This window comes from Aplidium turbinatum, chromosome 3 (assembly GCF_918807975.1).
Source record: "Aplidium turbinatum chromosome 3, kaAplTurb1.1, whole genome shotgun sequence".
In the NCBI taxonomy this organism is placed as follows: domain Eukaryota; kingdom Metazoa; phylum Chordata; class Ascidiacea; order Aplousobranchia; family Polyclinidae; genus Aplidium; species Aplidium turbinatum.
Window position 1 is genome coordinate 32,246,406 of NC_137474.1, and position 23,057 is coordinate 32,269,462.

The 23,057-nt window shown below is 38.0% G+C and overlaps 1 protein-coding gene across 2 annotated transcripts in view; it reads left to right on the forward strand.

The window, feature by feature from the left end:
* Positions 1–22,400, forward strand: part of LOC145766461 (C-Maf-inducing protein-like) — a 40,573-nt gene extending 18,173 nt beyond the window's left edge. Inside the window, exons 10-20 of one of the 2 annotated variants that reach the window (XM_082578176.1) lie at positions 6,455–6,663; positions 6,869–7,089; positions 7,358–7,493; positions 7,903–7,968; positions 8,223–8,249; positions 10,705–10,861; positions 13,018–13,143; positions 13,833–14,012; positions 17,443–17,589; positions 18,186–18,288; positions 18,745–22,400. In XM_082578176.1, the coding sequence (XP_082434302.1) occupies positions 6,455–6,663; positions 6,869–7,089; positions 7,358–7,493; positions 7,903–7,968; positions 8,223–8,249; positions 10,705–10,861; positions 13,018–13,143; positions 13,833–14,012; positions 17,443–17,589; positions 18,186–18,288; positions 18,745–18,878 (1,506 nt within the window). In that variant the 3' untranslated portion in view covers positions 18,879–22,400. Of the gene's footprint in view, positions 1–6,454; positions 6,664–6,868; positions 7,090–7,357; positions 7,494–7,902; positions 7,969–8,222; positions 8,250–10,704; positions 10,862–13,017; positions 13,144–13,832; positions 14,013–17,442; positions 17,590–18,185; positions 18,289–18,646 lie in introns of both variants that reach the window. The other variant, XM_082578177.1, reaches the window with a different exon arrangement.
* Positions 22,401–23,057: the final 657 nt, after the last annotated feature.

Below are 23,057 nucleotides of genomic sequence, written 5' to 3' on the forward strand. Positions count from 1 at the left end.
CGGGCCAAATGGATAATGCGGAAGTGCCCGCGGGTCAATAATCCCTGATGATCTTGTTTTTCTCGAAGAGTGGTGCATTGTATGGTAATATTGTGTTATTTAATATCATTTCATACCACAAAGTACAAAGCAATAGGCAGGTTTACGTATTTTTTTTATATAAGTTACATATCACGGCAAGTGATGTTAGGCTGCAGCTGTTCTATTATGGATTGAACCAACCAGAAATTTTGCATATGGTACAGCTGTGTTAATGTGGAGAAGGAAGTGACTTATTGATTTCAATACCCAGGTCAAATTTGGTCGAGGTTAGTGGTAGACAAGCATAAAACATCACATATGCAAGAGTCGCTCAGTTTTGATCTCAAGCGGTTCTTGTTTAAGTTCATATCCGAGAACGTCTGCCCGAACAAGCTCAACGTTTTCTTTGAAAGCGTTCGCATTTCTGGAATTTATTTTTATCCAGCTGCTGGTAAACAAGTACAAGGGAAAGAGGTTACTGTTGACTAGACGTTGCAGTGAAGCTCAGTTTGAATCTGCTAGCAAGAAAATGAAAGCTATACTCTTCAGGACAATAATGCGTGTTGATTTCACAATTATGACGCAATAATTATTCTAACTTCTTCGCCAGTTTTTTCTTTTGTATGTGAAAAATGCTGGCTTAAATCTATTTTTAAATGGAAGTGGAATTGGTATGATTTCTATGTGTCTGCGGGCCAAAAGTAACAAGTTGTGAAACAACAGGTGCGGGCCATACAAAAATGTATCGCAGGCCGAATTTCGTCCGCGGGCCGGACTTTGGACACCCCTGCTTTAAAGTGACCTTCAGTATGGAGAAGGACGTTGGAAATCCTAACCAGCAAATCAACCGTTTTTACATTGATTCGATGTTTGCAAACGTTGAATCGATGTAAAAAGGACAGATTTGCTTCCTGCAATATTGGCACGGTTAGCAACAGTGACCATTTTGATGGTTTTAACGTCTAGCGACGTTAAAATGATGTAAAACGCAGCTCTTGTTAGTTGATGCAGAGTCGTTCAATCGTGGATAACGTGAAGTTTATTACATCAGCTGAAGGCATCCTTACTTCTTAGTGGCCGGTCTCTTCGTTTGTCGCCGTAGGAAGAAAAAAAAGTAACATGATGCGTTCTACTGGTGCAAATCAAGCTGAACTATCACAAGATGTATAAAGTGATAATCTGCTTTTATTCCGACGCCTCGTCAATCAGACACGACTGACTTCTTCAGGGTCCACAATTTAACAAATTTTCAAAGTAATAAGTGTAAAACTTGAAACGTTTTTATTGATATTTATTAATTCAAACCGTTTTAAGATGGAAGTGGGTGGTGGGACTGTTTTCTCTGGTTACAACCTTCTCAAGTTAACAATTAAAGATTACAAAGTGGAGTAGCCTAGTTTGTTCTCCATGTTCTCCATGCAGTTCCATTGCGCATACGTAGAATAGACGGACTTTTATTTTCTTAATTGATGTGTAGCGGTTATATTTAGATGACAATTTCCGATTATTGAACGGACAAGTCGGCTTTCCCATCAAATTACGAGGATCGTTTTTTTACACTCATCCGACAATTAGCCTATTGTGTGTGTTGTACAAAAGTATTCTTGTGCAACTTTGCATGTTTGCAAATTTGTATATTCCCCTATTTACCTTCTCACGATCTGAAAGCCAAATCTATTCTCTATACCAGTGATTCCCAACCGCGGCTCTTAGAGCCGCATGCGGCTCCAAGCTAGCCTTCTTGCGGCTCTCATTGACCCCTGAAAATCCCACTAAAAATATAAAAAATCTATTTGTAATAATTAGGGCGATTATTTTTTGACTTGTCAATATTGTTTACAAACTGCATTGTCGTTGTGTCGTAGAGGTTGCACTGTCAGTGAACTTTTCATTTTACATCTTACACCTTGTAGCCTACTTTATACTGTTGTGAATGGCCCATTGTCTACTTATTGTGAACCATAAACCATTAAGTGAAATAATTAGGTTGATATGGTGTGATGCACACCTCAAAACGTGTAAAATTTCTGGTAGGTCCTATAAAACAGACTGAGAATAGCAGTAAGTTATTGCCGCTTTAAAACTGTGATAGGATAATCAGCCATTCACTTAAGTTTTTAGTATATTCAGCCAAAAATAATGTCAAATCAGCCTTCAAAAAAAAGCACGTACTCTTCAGCAGGAGAATCGGGTTTTTTAAAGCGCTTTGGAAGAAAAGTATTTTCAAATTGAGGTAGACAACAAAGCGCATATCCTTTTGTTAACAAGCTTTATCTTTAGAAAAAGCAGCTTGCAGGTGATGTTACAACACATTTCCCAACTCTATCTGACCATCGAACCAATGGATCATTTGAAGCATACAGCAGATTTATCAGTAACTTGATTGATGAGTTCAACCGCCGCATTAACGGAATGAATTTATTTTTGCCAATGATGAACATGTTTGCAAAATAGGCTGGGCCAAAAAAAACAAGTTGTTCAGAATTTAATGTAAGTTTCCTAAAAGTTGTGAGTGAGTGTCAGAAACACAAAAATGTAAATTTGATGAAAAAAAATTAACGTCTTACGGTAAGACAGTCTGTTACCGTGGAAACCATTACCGACAACTACATAAAATGCCTGAAATAATGATTTATCACGCTTTGAATGACCCTCAGAGATGCTGCTGGTACCAAATGATGCAGAATTGAAAGCCAAATATGATATGACAACTAGACAGTGGGTGTGATACAATTTAATAAAAAATATTTGCAAAAAAGTCATTTTTGTTTGGATTTTGTGTATAAAATTCAAACTTTCTGTAATAATAGGCATATTTGTTTTCTAATTGCTGGGCCTCATTTCTAAAGGCATGAATACCAAAACCAAGAACTTGCTGTGGCTCTTTTACTTTGCAAGTGTCCCCCTATCTTCAGTGTACCAGGAAATAGAGCTTGACCGATATCACTTTTCCAGGCCGATATCGATAAGATAAAAACATAGTTTCTCAGCATTAATGCCAAGAAGAGAACATCTTTTGTCATCGTAAATCAGTCCAACATGACAGGAGTTTCTGCTAGGATTCGCACAAAGACCGGTGTCACCGCCACTAGCCCGATAAACAGAAGTACAAATACAGCAATTGGAGCGGGAACTCTAACCAGGCAGCACCAACTAAATAGGCAGCTAGAAGAGCGTCCTTCCACGTGCACAAAACAAGACATTCAAAAACATACCCACGTGCTGCGTGCAAAAATGGATTGTGTGCAGCCGCATGCACATAATTAAAACAAGAGAGTTTATTAAATCGGCGAAAAATAGTCGATACAATATATCGGTTGAGCTCTACCAGGAAACCATGGATTCACTGGCCCTTTATCCAAACTGGGGAACAGGTTCTTCTTCAGTACCATGGGTATCATAAACAACTGTAGCAAGCCAGCCATCTTCAGTCTTGTACATTGGATTCCGCCAGACTTGTAACAAAGGACTTGCAGGACTGGTGAGCAAATACTAGTATTACCCTTAAATCGTGGCAAGCGATAGAGCAGATGATCCTTACAGTTATTGAAGAATACAAACTAGAGGAAGAATAAGAGGAATAGGTCAACAGATACAGAGACCAAAAAAAGGGAGGAGTTTTTGGCAACACGAGGCAGACATTTTGGACTTGAGACAGAGTTTGATAGAAGTCTTCTGCAACTGGCATGTAGACACCACATCCATGAGTTGATTGGGGGACATCTTGCTGAATTGTGTATGGCCCAACCAAATGAACAGCTGTTCAAGCGACTGGTCAACAATTGGAGCGAATTGAACCACAACAACTACACATTGGTCGAGGTGACTGCTCCATAAAGAGAGTTGACAGGCTATATACATAACACCATCACCTTCCTTCAGACATGGATCGAGAACAGCACCAAGGAGACACTTCGACATGACTACCTGGAGCTGACAGAACTGACACTGCTATTTCTTGGAGGGACCGTCCCTTCCAGTCGGAGATCCATCACCATCAAAGCGCCCGGGGCATTCCACCACGCCCATTGGATTAGCAAGACTTTGTACACGCTTAAGGTGGCACTCTTCCGATACCAGCTTGGGGATGTATATGCACCCGAAGAATTGGAAGACATCACCACTCACCAGTCTTGCTGTATTCTTGGCAATCTTCTACACAAAAGCATGGTTAACGTGCACGAGTGCTGCCGATGCACCATCCTGGCACTAGTGAAGAACCTCCTCAAGGCAGAGGCCAGTATCAGCAAGGACCCAATGAAGTGGCCTGCCAAATTTTTCTCCTTTGTTTTTCTGGCCAGACAGAAGCTACAAAATCATATGTGGTATTTCTCAGAGAGATTGGTCTCTTTGGCACTCTTCTCGGAACGTACATCATCTGACAAACAGACGATGAGATAGGCTATGCTGATTTCTGAGGTACCATGACGCGACAGACAGTACACAGACAAGAAAACAGGAGATGCCAGCCTCACATCAATTGGGCACAAAAGCCCTCAAAGACTTCATTGGACATGACTCTTGGAGCATGTTTGAGCTCTTGAATATAGACTCCAGCTTTGTCAAGCTCCCCATTTCACAATGGACCACCTCAGACAACTACCGTCATGGCAAGAAAGTTGTGGCCAACCTCCGTGTTGTCAATGACGCAGCAAAGCGGGCACTAGGACTCGCCACAGATTTGAACACAAAAAACCTCCAAATCTGAAAAGCAGCTCCACTCCAGGCACTATACAGAGTTATAAAGGGTGTCCGAGAGAAGGTGCATGGACACTTGGACAGGCAACGTCAACTGAGGTTGTGACAAAAAAGTTTCTGATCTCTGTTTTGTACGGGACTAATATGAATGTTTATTGTATGAGTGTGTATTGATGTTACTTGGAAGTAATTGACTTCCATTGGTAGATTTCGGGATAACTAATTTTCATTTTGTTCAATAATTGACCATAAATGTGAAGAAAATATGTTTTTTTTTATTTAAAAGTGAAATTAATTGTTTCATAGACATTGTGTATATGTTCCATGCTCTTTGGCAGTCTTTTCTGCATATTTTGGTACCAAAATGAGCCCTGACAGTCATTCACAGCCTGAAAAATCACCAATTTAGTCAATTTGTTGTCTTGCCGGAAACGGTTGCTATGGTAACGGACTGTCTGACCGTAAGATGTCATCAAAAAATAAAAAATTTATCATGGGTTTGCTCCTGATACCCATTCACAACTTTTAGGTGACTTACAGCCTCGTAGTATAAATTCTTAAAAATAACCCCTTTTTTGGCCCAGCCTATAATGCAAATCCTATTGCAGTTGATGTGGCCGCTACTCCCGATAATTTTCAATTGGAGTTGCTAGATATGCAGTCAGATATCGAGCTCAAACAATTATTTCAAAGTGAAGACCTACCGTACTTGAGTTTTGGAGCCGAGTTCCCGAGGGAAAGTATCCCAACTTGAAAACCAATGCCCAGAAAAACGCCTCTGTATTTGGATCAACTTAGGTATATGAAGCACTTTTCAGCAAAATGATCATAATCAAAAATAAATGTCGCAATCGGTTGACCGATGACCACCTCAAGCAGCTACTGCATACTGCATCCTCTGCAATTGCGCCTCGCTGTGACAAACTTGTTAAAGCTTAAAGTCAATGCCAAGTTGGACATTAAATTGATTTGTGTTATTTTTCTTGTTAGTGTTGCTATTCGTTGGTACATGCTTTCATGCTTTAAAATTTTCGTCAAAATTACTTGAGTGTTTCATGCGGCTCCATACGTACTCTGAAGTTTGAAATTCGGCCCCGACACCAAAAAAGGTTGGGAACCACTGCTCTATACTGTATGCCAAATTCAGGATTGGTTTTCTAACAGCCCTGCTTTGAATTTGTGCTTTGTGGAACCGCTCAACATTAGCATGTTGTTTGTCTTATTACGTCTTATCGGTATGGTAGATTACAAAGCTCCAAAGTGATTCTTTTACTTGTGAGGTTTTTGTCATTTGTGTAGCTGTGGTGAGAGCGTTTGACTCCCACTCGAAAGGTCCTTGGTTCGATGCTCACCCAGAACGCCTGGTTTCATTGTTGAAAGTCATTCAACAGCTAGGAACCCACCAGCTTCCCACCAGCTCACTTCAAATATTTTAAGCATAGCAGTTCTGCAAGTTATTACGAGGCAGAGGTAGACCAAACTGGACTATGCATCAACGCAGCAACACATATCTTTGTAAATGTGAAATGTTTCTGAAAGTCAATTGATGACAATGTGAAGGTGGACACGAAGATTTGCTTCCTTGCCTTCTCATCCACATAATTCAAATATTCAACCATCAGGCGTACGTGATGACAAAATAATAAGCAAAAGACTTGGGAGATATTGACTATAACACAAACGAGAAAGTGACACGGCATGAGCTATTTACGACATACGTATTCATATCTTTCAGGACTTCGGAAAATCAACTTGGTTGCGGGACTTAGTCATGGAGTACATTCAAGCTTTGCGCTCACAGAACAATGGACTAGTAGCCATTCAAAAATTCGTTCAAGCTATGCATGGCCCGCTTACCGAATGCCCACACAAACGCATTCTCATCAACTTAATCACCGTTTGTAACTCGGCCATCTATCTATGCATTTCTAAAGACAAGTCCACGTAAGTTTGCTTTCTTTTTCATTTGACTCATAGCTTTTGGCGCAGGTTATTATGATTTATCTACGCGGTACAACCAAAAGTTGATCAATTTTTTATGGTCTTCCTTTCAAGCTGTCTACAGAAGTACGATTTTATTAAAAAAAGGCTGGTTTTTGCACTATGTATTTCCGTTTGTTACTCTTTCAAGACTATCTGTTCAACGCAGAAAAAAGCAATTTAGCTCAACGAAGAACCGGAGGTCCCGAGTTCTATCCCCTCCCTTTCCCACTGACAAAAAAACGACCACTGTATTGAACAATTGCAATCCTGCGCAACAGCTTGATTTAAAGAATATGAAGAACGTCTATCAGGAGACTTCAAAGGGAAAACAATCGAACGCAACAAACGAGACTACGAAAATTGCGAACGACAACGTGCAACAAAAAGGTAATTATAACTTTACAATGGTAGGTTTTGCCATAATTGCTTTTTTATGTGGTGTGGCTTAATTATAATTCATTAACTACACCTTATAGTGGAAATCTTGTTTTCAAGAAACAGCAATTTACAGGTTTTTTAACGTTAAGACTTTTGTTTGCTCCAAAGTGATAAATTCTCGAAATAATAGAAACAACTTCTCACCAACCATCACAAGTTAAAAGGTCAATCCCAGACAGCAAAATCCTGCATTTTTACATTGATACAACGTCTGCAGGCGATCCTAATCTGAAAGAGACCTATACCAACGGCGAGAAGCGGTTGTCCTTGATTCTGGCCGATGACCGAATCTCAAGCTTGAGTGAAGAGCAACTGACTACCTTGTCTACGTTTGTCGAAGTTTTGAGAGAGATGTAAGCGAATACAAATCTATGGTTAAAGAAACGTAATTTTGCTTCAGGTTTCTACGATTTTAATAGAAAATAAGCAGGCATACGTTCCAACAGGAACTTTGTCTAACTTCCTCTTCCTGTTTTGTGTTTTTAAGTTGCAAGTATAAACTGCGTCGTTAGATAACAAGTATCTTAGCAACAACAACTTAGCACCAGTAGAACGTATCATGTTATATAACTAAATGCCTGGTGAACAAACTTATTCAATTTTTAACCTAAACAACCATACACTTTAGCCTTAAGACTATTTTGTAACGTACCAGGTAGCTTTGGAATTGATTATACCTTGTTTTGAATGTGTTTAAAGTTTGCGTTGAAGGTAGTCGAAGTTAAAAAAGTATCGCAGTTAATTCCTTCTGCTCGGCCTTAGATCCAAAATACCAGAATGGCGCGCCGGTTTGGCCGATGTGCTGCAGCCTTTGCCTTTCCCTGAAGAGTAAGTTTATGTTTTATATTTCAAAAACCCAACTACTTTTACAAGCTTGTTTTTGCATTTGATGGATTAACTTTGATTTTTAAACGATAAGACGTTTGTTTTTTGTAGTTTTTAACCCAAATTGTACCATTTACAAGCTTATCCATTTTTTTCTTGCACTAACAAGCTGCAATTATTGTTCACAAAGTAGTGCCAGTTTGACTTGTTTCCCCCTCAATAAACGCCACGTTAACGTTCAATAACATGATTTTCAGGGCCATGAATAACCTGCATTTCACTCGGTAAGTTTGTTGAGCATGCTAATGGTGTAATTTTTTTTGACATTAAAGCGGTAGAAAAGATGTGACTTCAACATCGAGCGTAAAAATTGCAACAGTTTAGTCACAACCCGGCCAGCGAAGTAGTCCTTTTTAACATTGAACCAACCTCTTCAGGCGTTGAGTCAACGTAAAAATGACTGTTTTTTAGCTGGGAACGCAACTGACAGTCGACTGTGACAGTTTTGTCCAAAGCATACCGCCCAACTGCACATGCCAAGAATCGAATCATCGTCGCTTGATCTTCCCGTTTTTTTTTTGTTTTTTTTTGTAACGCCTCGTGTTTTCCCAACCAGCAAACCAGTCCTTTTTTACATTGATTCAACATATGAGAACGACTGAGAATCCATTATAAGCGGATCTTCTTACCACACAAATCCTTTATTTTTTGCATAAATTTAACGTCTGCACTCGTTTAATCATTGTAAAAACGACGTATTTTGTTGGCTTGAGTTGTTGTTTTCCAGAAAAGCTCTGTCAACCTTAAAGTGAATATCCTCAACAACAGCTAATAAAATCGACATGTTTAGACATGAAAATTATATTAGAAGAGCTGATTTTGTTGTCTGGTTGTCACGCACCAAAGAGCGCCTTCATTTGCATATATTTCCATACTGGGCAAGTTGACACAAGCTGTCTCCAAAAAGCATTTTCACAACGAATCAATCAATAACATTATAAAACTTTTGGATTGGTAAGGGAGTGACTCTCTAGCGTCACTTAACACAAAAAGCAACGACTTAGATTGGTGACAGAAGCAATTTGGTATTTGTTGATTGACAAATAAAACATCGCCTTTTCACCGCATTCCACCATCAACATCCAAAATTCACACATTTGTTGTGTATTTTTTGTTTCAACGTCGTTGAACGTTCAATGACGGTGCACTGATGAACATAAATGGCAGCATAACAATTTACCAGCAAAGCATCATTGAAACACAGACTGTTCTTCTTCAAAACATTTTTTATTTACTTTTGAAAGCATTCGTTTGTGTTCAGGAGCGAAGCTAAAAATAAGAATTCAATTTATATTACGAAGATCAAAGCAGTTTTGTTTTGGAAATATTTGCTGAACATGATTTTAGTATTTATGTTTTGGGCTCTTTATGTTTTGATTTGATTGACCAGGCGTTCCAACCATTTTGCTCCGAAGTTAATGTCACCCAGCCATTTACACAAACCTTACGTTAATTCAACGTCTACGTGGATGTTTTGAAATTACATGACTTGAGATCTTTCCCTTTCTACCCTGCTGCAATTTTGGGGAAATTTGTTCACTTTTACTGAGCAAACTTGTCTGAATTAAACTCATTCTTTGCAGCCATAAAATTTTGCCTTAAAGTTTACGTCTTTTGACGAAAACACAATTTCAAAAATAGCGTATTTCCCGTTTTTTTTATGTTGCAAAAAATGTAAAAAGTTACAAAGATGTTACTAATTCTGATGTAAAATGGAAGGATTTTGCGAGGCCCATTCAGCAAAGCTGTCTCATTGACTTGCAGAAACTAGAAAGGGCAACTTTGCTTGCTAATTTTAAGCTTCGACCTTTACATAATTTTTAGAGTTGTTGGCCAGAGTTATGCTTCAGATCAAGGGGAAAAATTTTTCTCCGACGAGATTACTCATTTTTGTTGATAGTTTGGTTTACGAAAGAATGTAAACAGCTTGTCGTTTTGCGATTTCGTTTCTTTTGCGTTCGGTGACCGCACACAAACGTCAAACCAGAAAAGACTTCATTGACGTAAAATATGACAACATATGCTGATCCCAGTTTGTAAATCAGTTCCTTTTTTACATTAATTCAACGTCTGCAGACGTTAAATCAATGTAAAAAAGACTGGCTTACTGGCTAGGATGGCTGAGCCAGCACTGTAACGCCTTGAGGCGATAGTTGCTGTTTGCGATTGTGTTTTATCAGCAATAAAAACGTCTTTTATCAATGCTGTGAGAGCTCTACGGTTCAAAAACGCAGAATGTATCTTATCAAACATGTATTTCTATGTTGCTACTACAGCGTTGTTTTATGTCATCAGCGCGCACAGTCAACAGTGTGTTGCTGGGGATATCCATCAAAAGGGGTAGAAATTCTTCCACATGAAGGGAGGTAACTTTGTTTAAATCATAAACAATCATAACTAAGCAACAATACAGCATTTAACATAATAAAAATCAAACAGCAAACGTTTTCGGGTGTGCATTTAGCTCCCATCAAGCCTTCAAAAGAAAACTATGTTAGTTCTGTATCAAAGGCTTGATAAGGGCTTGATGCATAGCCGAAAACGTTTGCTATTTTGCTTTGATAATGTTAAATGGTGTGTCGTTGCTCAGTTATGTCTGTTCAGTGTTCATGGTATAAGCACTTGGATTCAGAGGTAACAATGCCACGGTAACGGACTCGTGAACCTTTTTTTTTACAGGCTGATGTACGCCGTAGTGGAGCGATTCACCGAGGATGACAGAGATAGCGTGAAACAGTGCCTCATCTACCATCGAGGTGGAAGAGACGGTTGGCTCCAGGTCTACAGCCCTGACGGATCCGCTTGCGAGGACGATGGCAAGCTCTTCACAAAAATGGTTCGTGATGAATTTTCTCCAGAAATTATCCTGTTTTTTTAAATTGTCCAACAAATCACGCCGCCATAAAAATTTCCTTTTAGTTTTGTTAAGTGGATCACTTTTTATCGTTTTTGCTGAACGTTACGTTTCAAAGATGTAATTTCTGTATAAAGACTAGCTTTTTATTCAACAACAACACTTCCATCAATATTCAGTACAGTAAATGATAACATTACTTTGAATCATCACAGAGTAAGCGCGACCAAATGAACGCATTATTCACTGGCATTGTCGTCTTATCATGTTTGTTGTCATATAAGAACCGGGCATACCAGTATTTAATTTTTTTTGTTAAGCTAATGCCATTTGGGTCCGCTCAATAATATTTTGTCAGCAGCTCAATGTGCTTGCCAAGATTTTTATCAGCTCGAAACTATTTGATATCATAAAGCTTAGAATGGTTGGGAAAGACGCTGTGTATTGTGTGTAACAGCGTCTGTAAAGAAACAACCTCCTATTGCAATGTCCATAGCACTTGAGCAGGGTTTTGATTATAACATTCCTCATTTCTAGCACTAGTTGCAACGTTCATCTGATGAAAGTAAAAGCAACAGTAAACAGGTTGATTTATTGCTTCACTGACGTTTCGTGCACCATGACAATGCGCATCCTCAGAGTAAATAACATGCAAAATAAAATGTTTTGAATAACTTTGTAAAATTTTGTTTTGTATGTTATTCGCTCTGAGGATGCGCATTGTCATGGTGCGCGAAACGTCAGTGAAGCAATAAATGAACCTGTGTATTGTTGCTTTCACTTTCACTTTCATCAGATGAACGTTGCAACCAGTGCTAGAAACGATAATTATCCTGATGAACACCCAAGCTTTTCAGTATTCATAATATTTCCTATGATGGAAGTCATCGCAATATTACACAAAACGATGTCAAATGACACCTTAGGGAACTTTTTATACAGTCTATTTTGCATCATACCATCATATCATACCCACACACCATTTTGTGACGTTCACGATTGAACTTTAATGATACAATTTTTCCAGCTACCAAACGTTTTTTTATTATAATTCCATGACTACAGTCAAAAACGTGCAAACTAGGCTGATTTCCTTACTGGATTTTTGCGAGGGTGTTGTCGGCCGAATACCGAGTGGTGAGAGCCGTTCGAAAGGTTGTTGGTTCGATAACGCTCTAGAGCATAAGGCTGTGTCTTTGGCAAGTAATTTAAAACTATCCCTGAAAGTGGACACGCAGATTGACTTTCTTGCCTTCCCGTCCACTTAATCGAAATCTTCAACTACTGGGCATCAGCCTGGATACCACAAAAATACGAGGGTGTTGGTGATAGAACATTATGAATCATTCAAAGTTTGGATTCATTTAGACTTAGAGTCATACATAAAGTCTTCCATGACTTCACAATGAATTCAACAGACACTGTTCATTTTGTAGTCTTGCGTTTGACATCGCTTGAATGTCTGCAGACGTGAAATCAAGGCAAGCGTTTATGTGCAGAATTGCAGCTGGCAAATCAATCCCTTTTTGCATTCTGCACAAATGTAGACGTTGAAGTCTGCCTACGTTGAATCAATGTAAAACGGAACTGATTCGCTCACTTGGGGCTTGTTAAAATGATGAACGAATGTTGGAATGCATTGTTGAAGGCGGTTACGCTTCACTTCATGTTGATCACGTGGTAAATTATCCCTGCGTGAAAATGTCAATGTTTTGTTGGCTTTTGTTTGTCAACAACTGACAGTTGAGACTGCGTTGTGTCAAACAAAGCGAGAAAAGAATTATTGTAAACTATCCAGTCTCCTAATAAGGGCATTTTGCTCGTGATCACGTGATTTGTAAGCTTTTTTGACAAACGTCACTGTTTTATGAACCATTTTTGAACAGAACAAAGAAACGAAATTAAATTTTGAAATTCTTCACAAACGTTTTTACCCAAAAGCTTGTTGTCAAGTTATCCCCTTAAAAAACTGTAGACCGAAGCAAATATTATTTTTGCAATTAATTTGAAACCAGTACAAGTCAAATAACACCAAAGCCTCACACAGCAAAATCCGTCATTTTTACATTGATTCAACGTCTGCAGACGTTGAATCAATGCAAAAATGACGGATTTTGATCATTGACTTGGGGTTGCAGATGAAAGCACTTATGAAGCCCGAAGTCCAATTCGGCAACATGAAGAAGTTTCTGACATCGATGGCGGAAACCCAATTGCAAGTGATAATCATGCTGGCTTTGAGAGAGAACCCTGTCATGATCTTTGTGAGTTTAAACTAAAGCATTTTGTTTAAACTTAGATTTCAAGCGTTGGTGACATTGTTGTGACGTAACATAAGAAGGCTCAAAATATGGATATCGATTTTTCTACATTCACGTTTATGATAAGACATTGTCTCAGCTTATTGAATCACATTTCCAAAGCGAAAATCGATTGAACAAGAATGAACGATTTCACGCTGTTTTCTGATCTTATTGCGTGTAATCAACGTTGAAACTGCTATTTTATTCACCAGAGAAATGGGATCTTATAATCGCTTATCGATCGTAATTATTGGAATTTAACTTTCATTTCGCGTTGACATGCCGTCACCTTGACTTGCCTATTAATGTTTCATGATTGAGTAAATCGAGTTCATGCTGTAATCAATATCACAAATTGTCAATGGAGAAGCCATCGTGAATTGAGACCTGGGTTGCCAGATGACCCCGGAGGTTCTTTCCCCGAGACGAAACTTCTGACAGTGATTCACAGCATCTACAAGTATGCGAAAGTACTCGCCATTGTGCTTCAAAAAAGTCTTGAGTCCAAAAAAAGTCCAACTTATAAGTTATAGCTTCAGTGATTATTCGCAATAATCCAAATGATATCCCAAACAAAACCATCCTGATTGAATTTAGCAAACCGTTTGCGAATGCGCTTCTCAAAGTACTAAAACCAACAAATTCATCAGGTTCTACGAAAAATGCTTGAGCTGGGAATTTTAACAGACGAGCAGAAACAACTCCAAGTGGTATCTGCTCTGCGCTGCACACAGACAGGAAAGATCGCCTATACCGAAGTGAAGACTCTACTGGAATCCCTCAGTGATGCGCGGGGGCCTACTGAGTTCACCCTGTCTCCGAATTCCACTGTGAGTTTAAATTGCATCGTCGATAGCTTATTTAGTCAACAATGGTAACTGGAGAATGCAATTAAACTTTCCAGCTAGCAAATTCGTTCTTTTATTGCATGTATTTTACGTCTGCAAACGTCAAATCAATGTAAAAAGGACATTTGCTTGCTGGGTTGTAACTGTAGTGGCGTAGGCTTCAAACACAAAACTTTTGACCGTAGCTTGAACTTCACGTGCTACTGTTATGGCGGCCGGATGAACAAATCTGAGAGTTTAATCAATTTTGGTTCAAAGATGGATTTGTTTTGATTTTTGAGCTTTTAACACACAATTGCATACTTGTAGTGCAATTGCATACACGTAATGCAATAAAAAATGAGTTTCACAGCAGACAGGAAGATAGGAAAGACTACCCAGCCTGTTGAAATCGTTTCTTTTTTGCATTGGTTTAACGTTTGGGAGACGTTGAATCAATGTAAAGCCGAGAAATTTTCTGACTGGTAAATGAGGCCAACGCCATTTAGCCCACTACTCATCGAGTCACCTACTTCCACGATAATGCAGTGTGGGTTGAATAGTAATGGAATCCATCTTGTGTCCACTTTCTAGTGTGTTATTGTGCCTGATCATGGCACAGCTGGTCAGCATTTCTCTCTACTGGGCCAGTAATCTAAACATTCCGAAGAAGCCGTGTTGGCCCGTTTTAAAAATAAAGCGGTTGCCATTTGCAGTTGTAGTCCATATTTCATGTCAGGATTTTAAGTGTTTTTTTGAGGCGGAAAATGCACATAATTTTTTATGCTTATTTAACTCCAGAGTAATTTCATTCATATACAGTTCCAAGCTTTCGTTTTGATCGCGTTGTGAAATCATTTTTATTACTTGCTAAATTGATTTCAAGTTACTTTCCATCATCGTTTTTATTTTTGTTCCTCCGTGTATCAAGTTTCGCTCAGTTTGCATTGACGTCAAAGCTGCGTCAAAGCCAAGCGGAGTGCGTTGACTCATCTTCAATCAACGCGCGGAAGATTTTGCGAGTTTGCATGAAAATATTCAATCGACTCCACTGATGGGATACAGTGCCTAGCCAGCAAAATTTGTCATTTTCACTTTGATTCAATGTCTGCCGACGTAAAAATGACAAATTTTTGCTGTCTGGATTGTTGCTTGTGTTCTGAATTAAATGTATATGTTAAAGTTATTAACATATTTCATTGTTTCACTGCGAAAAAATCAGGGATGTCTATAACCACTGGATTGGAAACTCTTTTCATTGCTATATACATCAGTAGGGTCATCACATTACTATACGACAACAGAAGGATTAACAAAATAAACTACTGTTTGTATTAACTAAAGAATGTATAGAATTCGATTTCACAATAGGCTAACAAAATAAAATGTGTACACCAAAGCTTATTTGATGTATAAAAGTATAAAACGACGAGTCCAACGGATCAAAGAATGAATGAACGCAAAGAATCCAAAAACTGCCTGCTGTTGTTCTTTAGCATTTTGCTTACTACAAACCGGATCAGAAGTAAATGAAGAGTGTTTAACAATCAGTGAAATGTGCTGTCGTATCATGATAAACTTATTCACAGACCAACTCAATACGTTTAAGATGTCATAAGAACTAAAACCAATAGTGGTTCTAAAAAGTTTTAGAAGCAAGAAATACGACTGCACAAACGGAATACAAGCAAAATAAACAAGCGTAGACCCTACAATTTACGGCAGGTGAATTGATTGTTACAATTTTCCTTGTCCGTTGACTACTTGCTGCCCTTTGAGGTCAGTTTATGTAAACCTTTATCACAGCGGCGCAAAGAATAGTGACCATCTGGTCTATAAAAGTGGTTTCATTTCCACAGAGTTTCCAATCCCGTAGTTGTAGACATCCCTGGAAAAATCATCTGAAAACCTGGTTGCATTTCCTCGTCAGATATTAATGTAAAACGTCATTTTGGCTGGCTGAAACTTTGAAATGGCACTGCACTGTTTTGGGCACAACGAATATGCTGCATTCCCAGATAGAAAAATCCGTTTTTTACATTGATTCAACGTCTTCAAACGTTGAATCACGGATTTGCTGACTCGGAAATCGCATTGAGATCGCATCACTTTCAACAAGTCAGTATTTACGTCAAATCAACGCCAGCAGGCTAACGTGCTGGGATGAAACCGTCTTGTCCAGTTGGCTGTTTCGCTTATTTGGAAAATGTTTATCGCTTTATTCAATGTAGAAGTTATATTTGTATTTTCGTAATGTTTTGCTTTCCGGGAACATTTAGTCTGGATGACATTTATGACACAAACATGTACTATTGTACTCGCCTGTGTTGGTTCCCTGTTGTAGCTTACGCTTTGGTTAGTTTTTACCATGGCAAAACAACGATTGAACGTTTGAAAAAGCAAAATATTTCATTATCCTGTGTCATTTCAAGGAAGTGAAATCCCACACAACGATACAGTCGTTTTTTACATTTTTACAGCATAGACGTTAATTCAACGTAAAAAACGACTGATTTGTTGTCTGTGATACTGTCAGTAATTTTTTTTGTTTTTTTACGTTGTTTAAACATAAAAAACATCTTGCATCGGGATTATTAAACACCTCTGACCAGATCCAATTATTTCCAATTCAAATTTTGATTGTAATGTAAAAACTGCCCTGACTTTAGAAGACTCTTAATTTTTCTTTGGCGCCATGTTGTCGATTTTTTTAAAAACTGAGTCAAGATTATTGATCTATTTAAGTTTTTTAATTTTGCATGTCTTAATTTCAAACCGATTGGTTGGCAGAATGACAACGGATTATGAGTAGTCGCTCTGCCCCCACTTGATTTAGATTTTTAATCAATACAAAAAGACTTATAATTCTGTCAGTCTGTAGACGTTGAATCAATATAAAAAAGACCTGGTTTTCAGTTTCATACATTTTCGCTCATCCGCATATAATAACAAAATAAGTAATGCAAACGAATTTATTTTCACACCATCTGTTTATATTTGAACTGACTCATTTGAAAATAAATTCGTTTGTATTACTAGACATGTAACCGAGTCGTTGATACCAAGTATTGTGAGTCTGACACCCGTCAGAAGATATTTTGTTTTCTAAAAATAAGTGATATATTGTTTTATGATCATCATCCAATTTCGGTTTTGCCCTCAACAGTGGAAGTGGCCGCTGTTGTCCATGTAAAGATTCATCAGTTTTCTTCATTTCATTCCGCCCATCTCATCTTCTTCATTTCAACGTTGTCCACCTCATCCATCACTTGTTCTTGTCATGTGTTTGACATCTCCGGGTTTTTTAAATATTGAAAGGAAAATAATAAAAAATTGAAAGATATACATGAACATGCAATTAGCAATTATTTTTAAAATATAAACTAGAATATCTTTTAGATTTTATTGTATGAAAAATCCTCTTTTTAATTAGGATGAGGATCTGAAGACTCTGCTGCAAGATGGAGCATGTGGGAGCCTTGTGTCTCTGACGTTGGCATCCACCAATGTGACGTCACGGTCGTGTATGCTGATCGCTGGACTGCGCAACCTCAAACGTCTGGACCTGTGGGCAACGAACGTAAGTGAATATCGCATTTCGTCACTGTGACGCCATGGTTTGACGTCACAAATCTTAAATGAATAACTTGACGCCATAAAGACTTGACGAAATGTTTCTTTTTCAATAGAAAAATCTTAAAAAGAAATGTCAGAATTTTTCTTCCAGCAGTTTTTCGATACTGCAGTCGGGGCTTAGCGTTTTTCTTTCGGGTGTGATCAAAACCCGGCTTGAGCAAGTTACCATTTTACATTATTTTAACGTTCAACGACGTTGAAACGATGTAACAAGGACAACATTTGATAGCTTTGTGTCACTGTGCAGTGACGGCAATGTCGATGTTGTTACAGTGAGCAGTGCGGCACCAAACATATGCACGCAACTCTGCGCATTGATTTGCGCAACGATGTAACATGCAATTAGGCCAACATCAAGACAACCAAGTATGGAACTCTCATTCCATTCTTAAATTCCACATTATTTATAGCATCTGTTCTTTTCCTTTGACTAAGGCACGAAGCCACACTTACAACATCCCAGACAGCAAATCAACCGTTTGTTTGCTGCCTGGGTGCATTTGTAGTGTGCTTCATACCCACAGTTTCATATATTTTCAGTTTGACGACCGTGGTCTCTGTGCTCTCTGTGACTGCCTGGATCTTGAACATCTCAACTTGTGCGAGACTTTAGTGACAAACGAAGGGATACAATGTTTAGAAGGTTGGTACTGCAAGTCAACTTGTTTGCTGATGACACAGTGCAGGTTGTGGACTCCAAATTATTGAAAGAAATATGAAGAAATAAACCAGCAATTGTGAACGCTTTTCGGTTGTAATTTATCATTTGCAATCTCTATTTTGTTTCTTTTATGTTAAATGCTTCATGATTTGGTTTGATCTGCTTATGGTTCAATAATGTTATCTCTCACCAAAATCATATTTTTGAAAGAACTTGCTTAGTTTAGTCAGTTAGGCTAGCAATTGTTCCTTGCTTCCCAAGACAAATGTTTGGTCAAAACCTCCCTGGGTTAAATACGTTTTTTAAAAAAAGTGAAGTTAAGTTCCGTGTTTTATTTCAGTTGTTCAAGTTGGAGTTAAATTTTTGTTCCACAATGAACTGAATCAGTATCTTATTGCATACGGTTCTGTTCGCATCCAACGTCATTAACTTTTGCAGCAATGCCGAGTCTTCGATATCTCAATCTCAACAGCACAGATTTGAATGACAGAACATTTTTGAACTTGAAGAAAAACCTTCCGAATCTAGTCAAGTATGACATCACATACACCGAATGCTCCCCATACCTTTGAATTGGTCGTGAAACCTCATGCGACTGAATCAGGACGTTTTCTGTGAAATGCGCCATTCTTCTGAGTGTTGAAAGTGGTTTGGTTTCGCTCAGCAGAGACCTGTCCATCGTTGTTGTCACGTGATTTCTTCTGTCGTCAACACATTTTTCTGTCTCTAGAAGTTATTTTGAAGCTGAATTCGTTCAGCTGCAGCAAAGACACTTGCAGATTAGCTGCTAACGTTTTGTTTCATGCCAACTCCAAATTCTTCATGTTGCAGAAAGAAACAAATAGAAAACAATTAACTTTAAAAGCAGCCTACACGGATATGTTCGTTGAGATGCGTATTGCGTATCCCTTATCGTCTTAAAGACTTTAGCTAGTGTTTTTTTTTGTATCTATTATCTTGGTTACTTTGCATTTTTGTGTGAATTACTCGTTCAGTGTTGTTGTGCATCTGAGAATGTTTTAAGTCGTTTTATTTGAAGTGTATCAATGATTTAGCTTGTTCGGCGAGAAGTCATTGTCTGGTGTTATAGGATATGCAAGGCCAAGGGAAAGTGTAGGATATTTGTTTTCGATTTCTAAGGTCCAAATTACTGCAGAGTAAATATTGTCGGTGAATTCCTGAGGCTACCTGCTATTACATCATCAAAACTTAAATTGGTTCAAAAATTTATTTCTTTTGTGCAAGCAACCGAAGTTGCACGTTACATCAATACTCAATAGTGAAAAACAGAATAAATAAAACAAAGCACTTTAGAAAAGACGTGCTTCAAAATCTGCAAACGTTAGCTAAATGTGAAAAGAACATAATTTTTAGCTGGATGCCCGGTTCGAAAATGAAATTAAACGTAGCATCACTAAAACTTATTGCAGACAGTCACCGTATAAAACTCCACCGCGGAATATTTAATTTGCTGCTTTAATCTAATTTTTGAATTGATGGAATATTTTTTCTGTTTAGTGATGTCACTGGTGTGGAGCCCGTTTAGAATCGCACCCAGGCAACCATAATTGCTTTTTTTACAACGTCTTTCGGGGTTGAAACAATTTAAAAACGCATTTTGTTCTTACTTTTGTAACTACTGCTTTGAATTGCATTAACAAAATCATGTTTGTTCTTGGTGAATCCCAAGATACCGGACTGCGAAAGTTCCCAGGTAATAAAAGTTACTGCTTTCGTGTCGTTGAAATTTTTCTCTGCTGAAGTATGGTATATTTCTTGCAATTTTGGGTTTATAAATCTGTTGCATTCATTTTATTGTTCTGTGTTCTCCCGCAGTGAAATTCTGTGTTCTCCCGCAATATCGAAGGCAGTGAAATTGATGACGTGTCGTAACTTTCTCGGTAACTGCGATGAACGAATTACAATCGTCGTGCTTCTGTTTTCGAAGTTATATACATTGCAAAGTTATTACACAATTACTATTACAGAAATTACAATTACAAATATTACACAATCTTAACATTATTTTAACTACGCAATGTAAAGTTGATACAGTTTTTTAGCAACACTTTTCAATAAGATTTGAAATTCTCGACTTGCTGTATAGGAGTGATAGAAAATGAAGCAGGATGTATCTCTGTGTTTAAACACTTTGCATTCAAGTAGGATATCGTATCATACATCGGCTCTATAGAACCCCAACCAAATGTTTAGTAACGTATTGCAGCTCTTACGAGGATGGTCGAAAATCGAACTTTGACTAGTTTTTGGTTATCATTTGCTGAATTTTCTAGTTTGCAGAACTCTTCAATAAATTCGAAATGTTGTTTTCCTATGTTCCCCAAATAGGAAAACTGGGAGGATGTTGTTCTCCACCTAGACTACAAATCAAACGTTTTTCACATGTAAAAATCTCCTGATTTGCTGATTGGTTGGTTGCAGGCTTGTTTTGAGATTATAGCATTTCCGCATACGTCAGTTGTTTTATAAATCTTATGCTGCTAAACATAGAATTGCCGCTCAGCAGTGAAATCCTTGACCTGTTGCGTTTCATGTCGCCGGAAAGAGTAAGAAAATTGAATCAGAAAGCACTTTCCGGTACGAAACTTTGGCCGATCACAATTTTCTTTTGATCGTCTGAGACAATGCACTTTATTTTTATGCATAATTTTTGATGAATCAGCGTTATTTTCAGATTTACTTTTCCAAGTCAAACTTTATTTGACAAGAGTAGCTGAAAGAACGTGATTTTTTACGATAAAAAATTGTTCCTTCATGTTTTTAGAATTGTTTTAGTATAGAAAAGCCATTGATTCAACGTATTTCAACAATTTTTCAATGATGTTTCATTCCAGTTTTTGTTATGCATTTTGTTACTTTGCTGACTTCACATTTCTGCGTTTAACTTTGTAGCAAAAGCAAACAAACTAGTTTGCTCTAGCCAGCGAAAGTTGTCTTTTTACATTGTTTCAACGTCACTAGAGGTTGAAGCAATGTAAAGCACCAGCTGTGCTGTCTAACACTGAATTGCAATCTTGCTGGATCTGTATTTGCCAAGGCCGTTTAAAGTGAGTTTTTGTTATGATTAACCCGAAATGAAAGATAATGATTTTTGTGTCAAAGCTAAACAACATATTGTCGAAATAGTTTTAATAGTAATATATATATAATAATAATAATCACAAGCCTGAGTAGTTGACAAAATGTTTCGTTTCACACCGAAACAAATTTGTTTTTCTTTCCGAATAAAACAAATCTTTCGTTTCAATATTTAAAAAAAATCAAATGGTCTGTCTATTTATCTTGTCCAGTTTGCGGATGAATATATCTTTTCAGAAATTGCGGAAATATTTTAACTCACATGTTAAGTTGTGAAGCTGGGCTGCAAAAACTGTTCCTTACACGTCGTCTATCATCGTTATACGTTTGATCGATGTAAACACTACGCTTTTCTACTGTTTTTTTTTGCGTTTGTCAAAAATAATTGAAACTTAACATCAAGCATTGAAACCATGCCGTTTTGTTCAGTAGCCCACTATACTTCTGCAGAGTGTTGTGTTGTTTATATACCACAACAATTTGTTTCTATGTTACAACTGCTGCCATCTTTCTCAACATTGGTTTAGTTGAGTTTTATATTGCAAGACGAAGTCGGGAACGTATAATTTTTTTCTGAAATATCCTAAAACAGGCTATCAAACCTGTTTCATGGATGCAGATGAAATTTAAACTCCTCCTTTTTTCAAGTCGGCACACCATTCTCTTTTTACATAGATTTTTCATTTAGAGAACGTCTGCAGACGTTGTATCAGTCTCAAGAGCGACTGATTTGTTTGGGTTGCAATAGTTGAAGCTCTGCTGGATGGTGCAGAAGTTGCTTACTGACGAATTTATTTTTAGTGTAACTCGTCAGGTCATGATGCTATGTCCTTTCTCTGGACAATCACAAAAGGCATGTGTTGAATTTACGCAGCAGCGCAAAACTAAACTGAAAAAAAACAAAACAGATTCTCTTTTGTTTGGAAGATTCGCGTGGTCATTGCTCGTGTTGATTGTTAATAAATTGTAACTTATAAATATCCCATGTAAGCATCCTTCTTGTACTTACTTCTGTGTGTACCAGTGTACCCCGCGCAGGGTTTAGCAAAGTCTTTCTCAGCTATCTTGAAGATGCTATCTAGGGGTACAGCGAGTGAGGGTAGGGGTGAACCACCCTTGAAAAGCAGGTTGTTATGCCCAATTAATCCTACCCATGTTATGTACATTTTGAGCTAAAAAATGACCAGTGTCACTTCAACTACGCGTGCCCTAATAGTCCTAACGCCTAGTTACTCTCCTTGTTGATAACTACATGTGGATCGACCGACGTCGGCACTAGGCCACTTTTTTTATGGGAAATAAGTTAAGTGAAAACGTGCTCCTGAGTTTTTTTTTTCTTCATCTCGCATCTGGCAAACGTAGGTGAATAATTGCAATAATGAGGTAATGAACGGAAGCCAGTAAAAGTAGGCCTAGATTTCGAATCAGGCGGAAAAGTGATACGTAGCAAACTTTTAGTGGACCTTGCTAACTATGGTTCTTGCCAGGACATGGTATTCCGGTTTTGCTGAATGAATCGTGTCTATGTTAATGAATGGTGTAGCCTTAAATGACTTGCTTAAAAGTCCAATCGTGCGGCATTATTGTCTTGATCTGGCAACCTCAGTACGTGCTCGATAATTCAAGATTAACTCTTTTGCGCCCAGCATCAT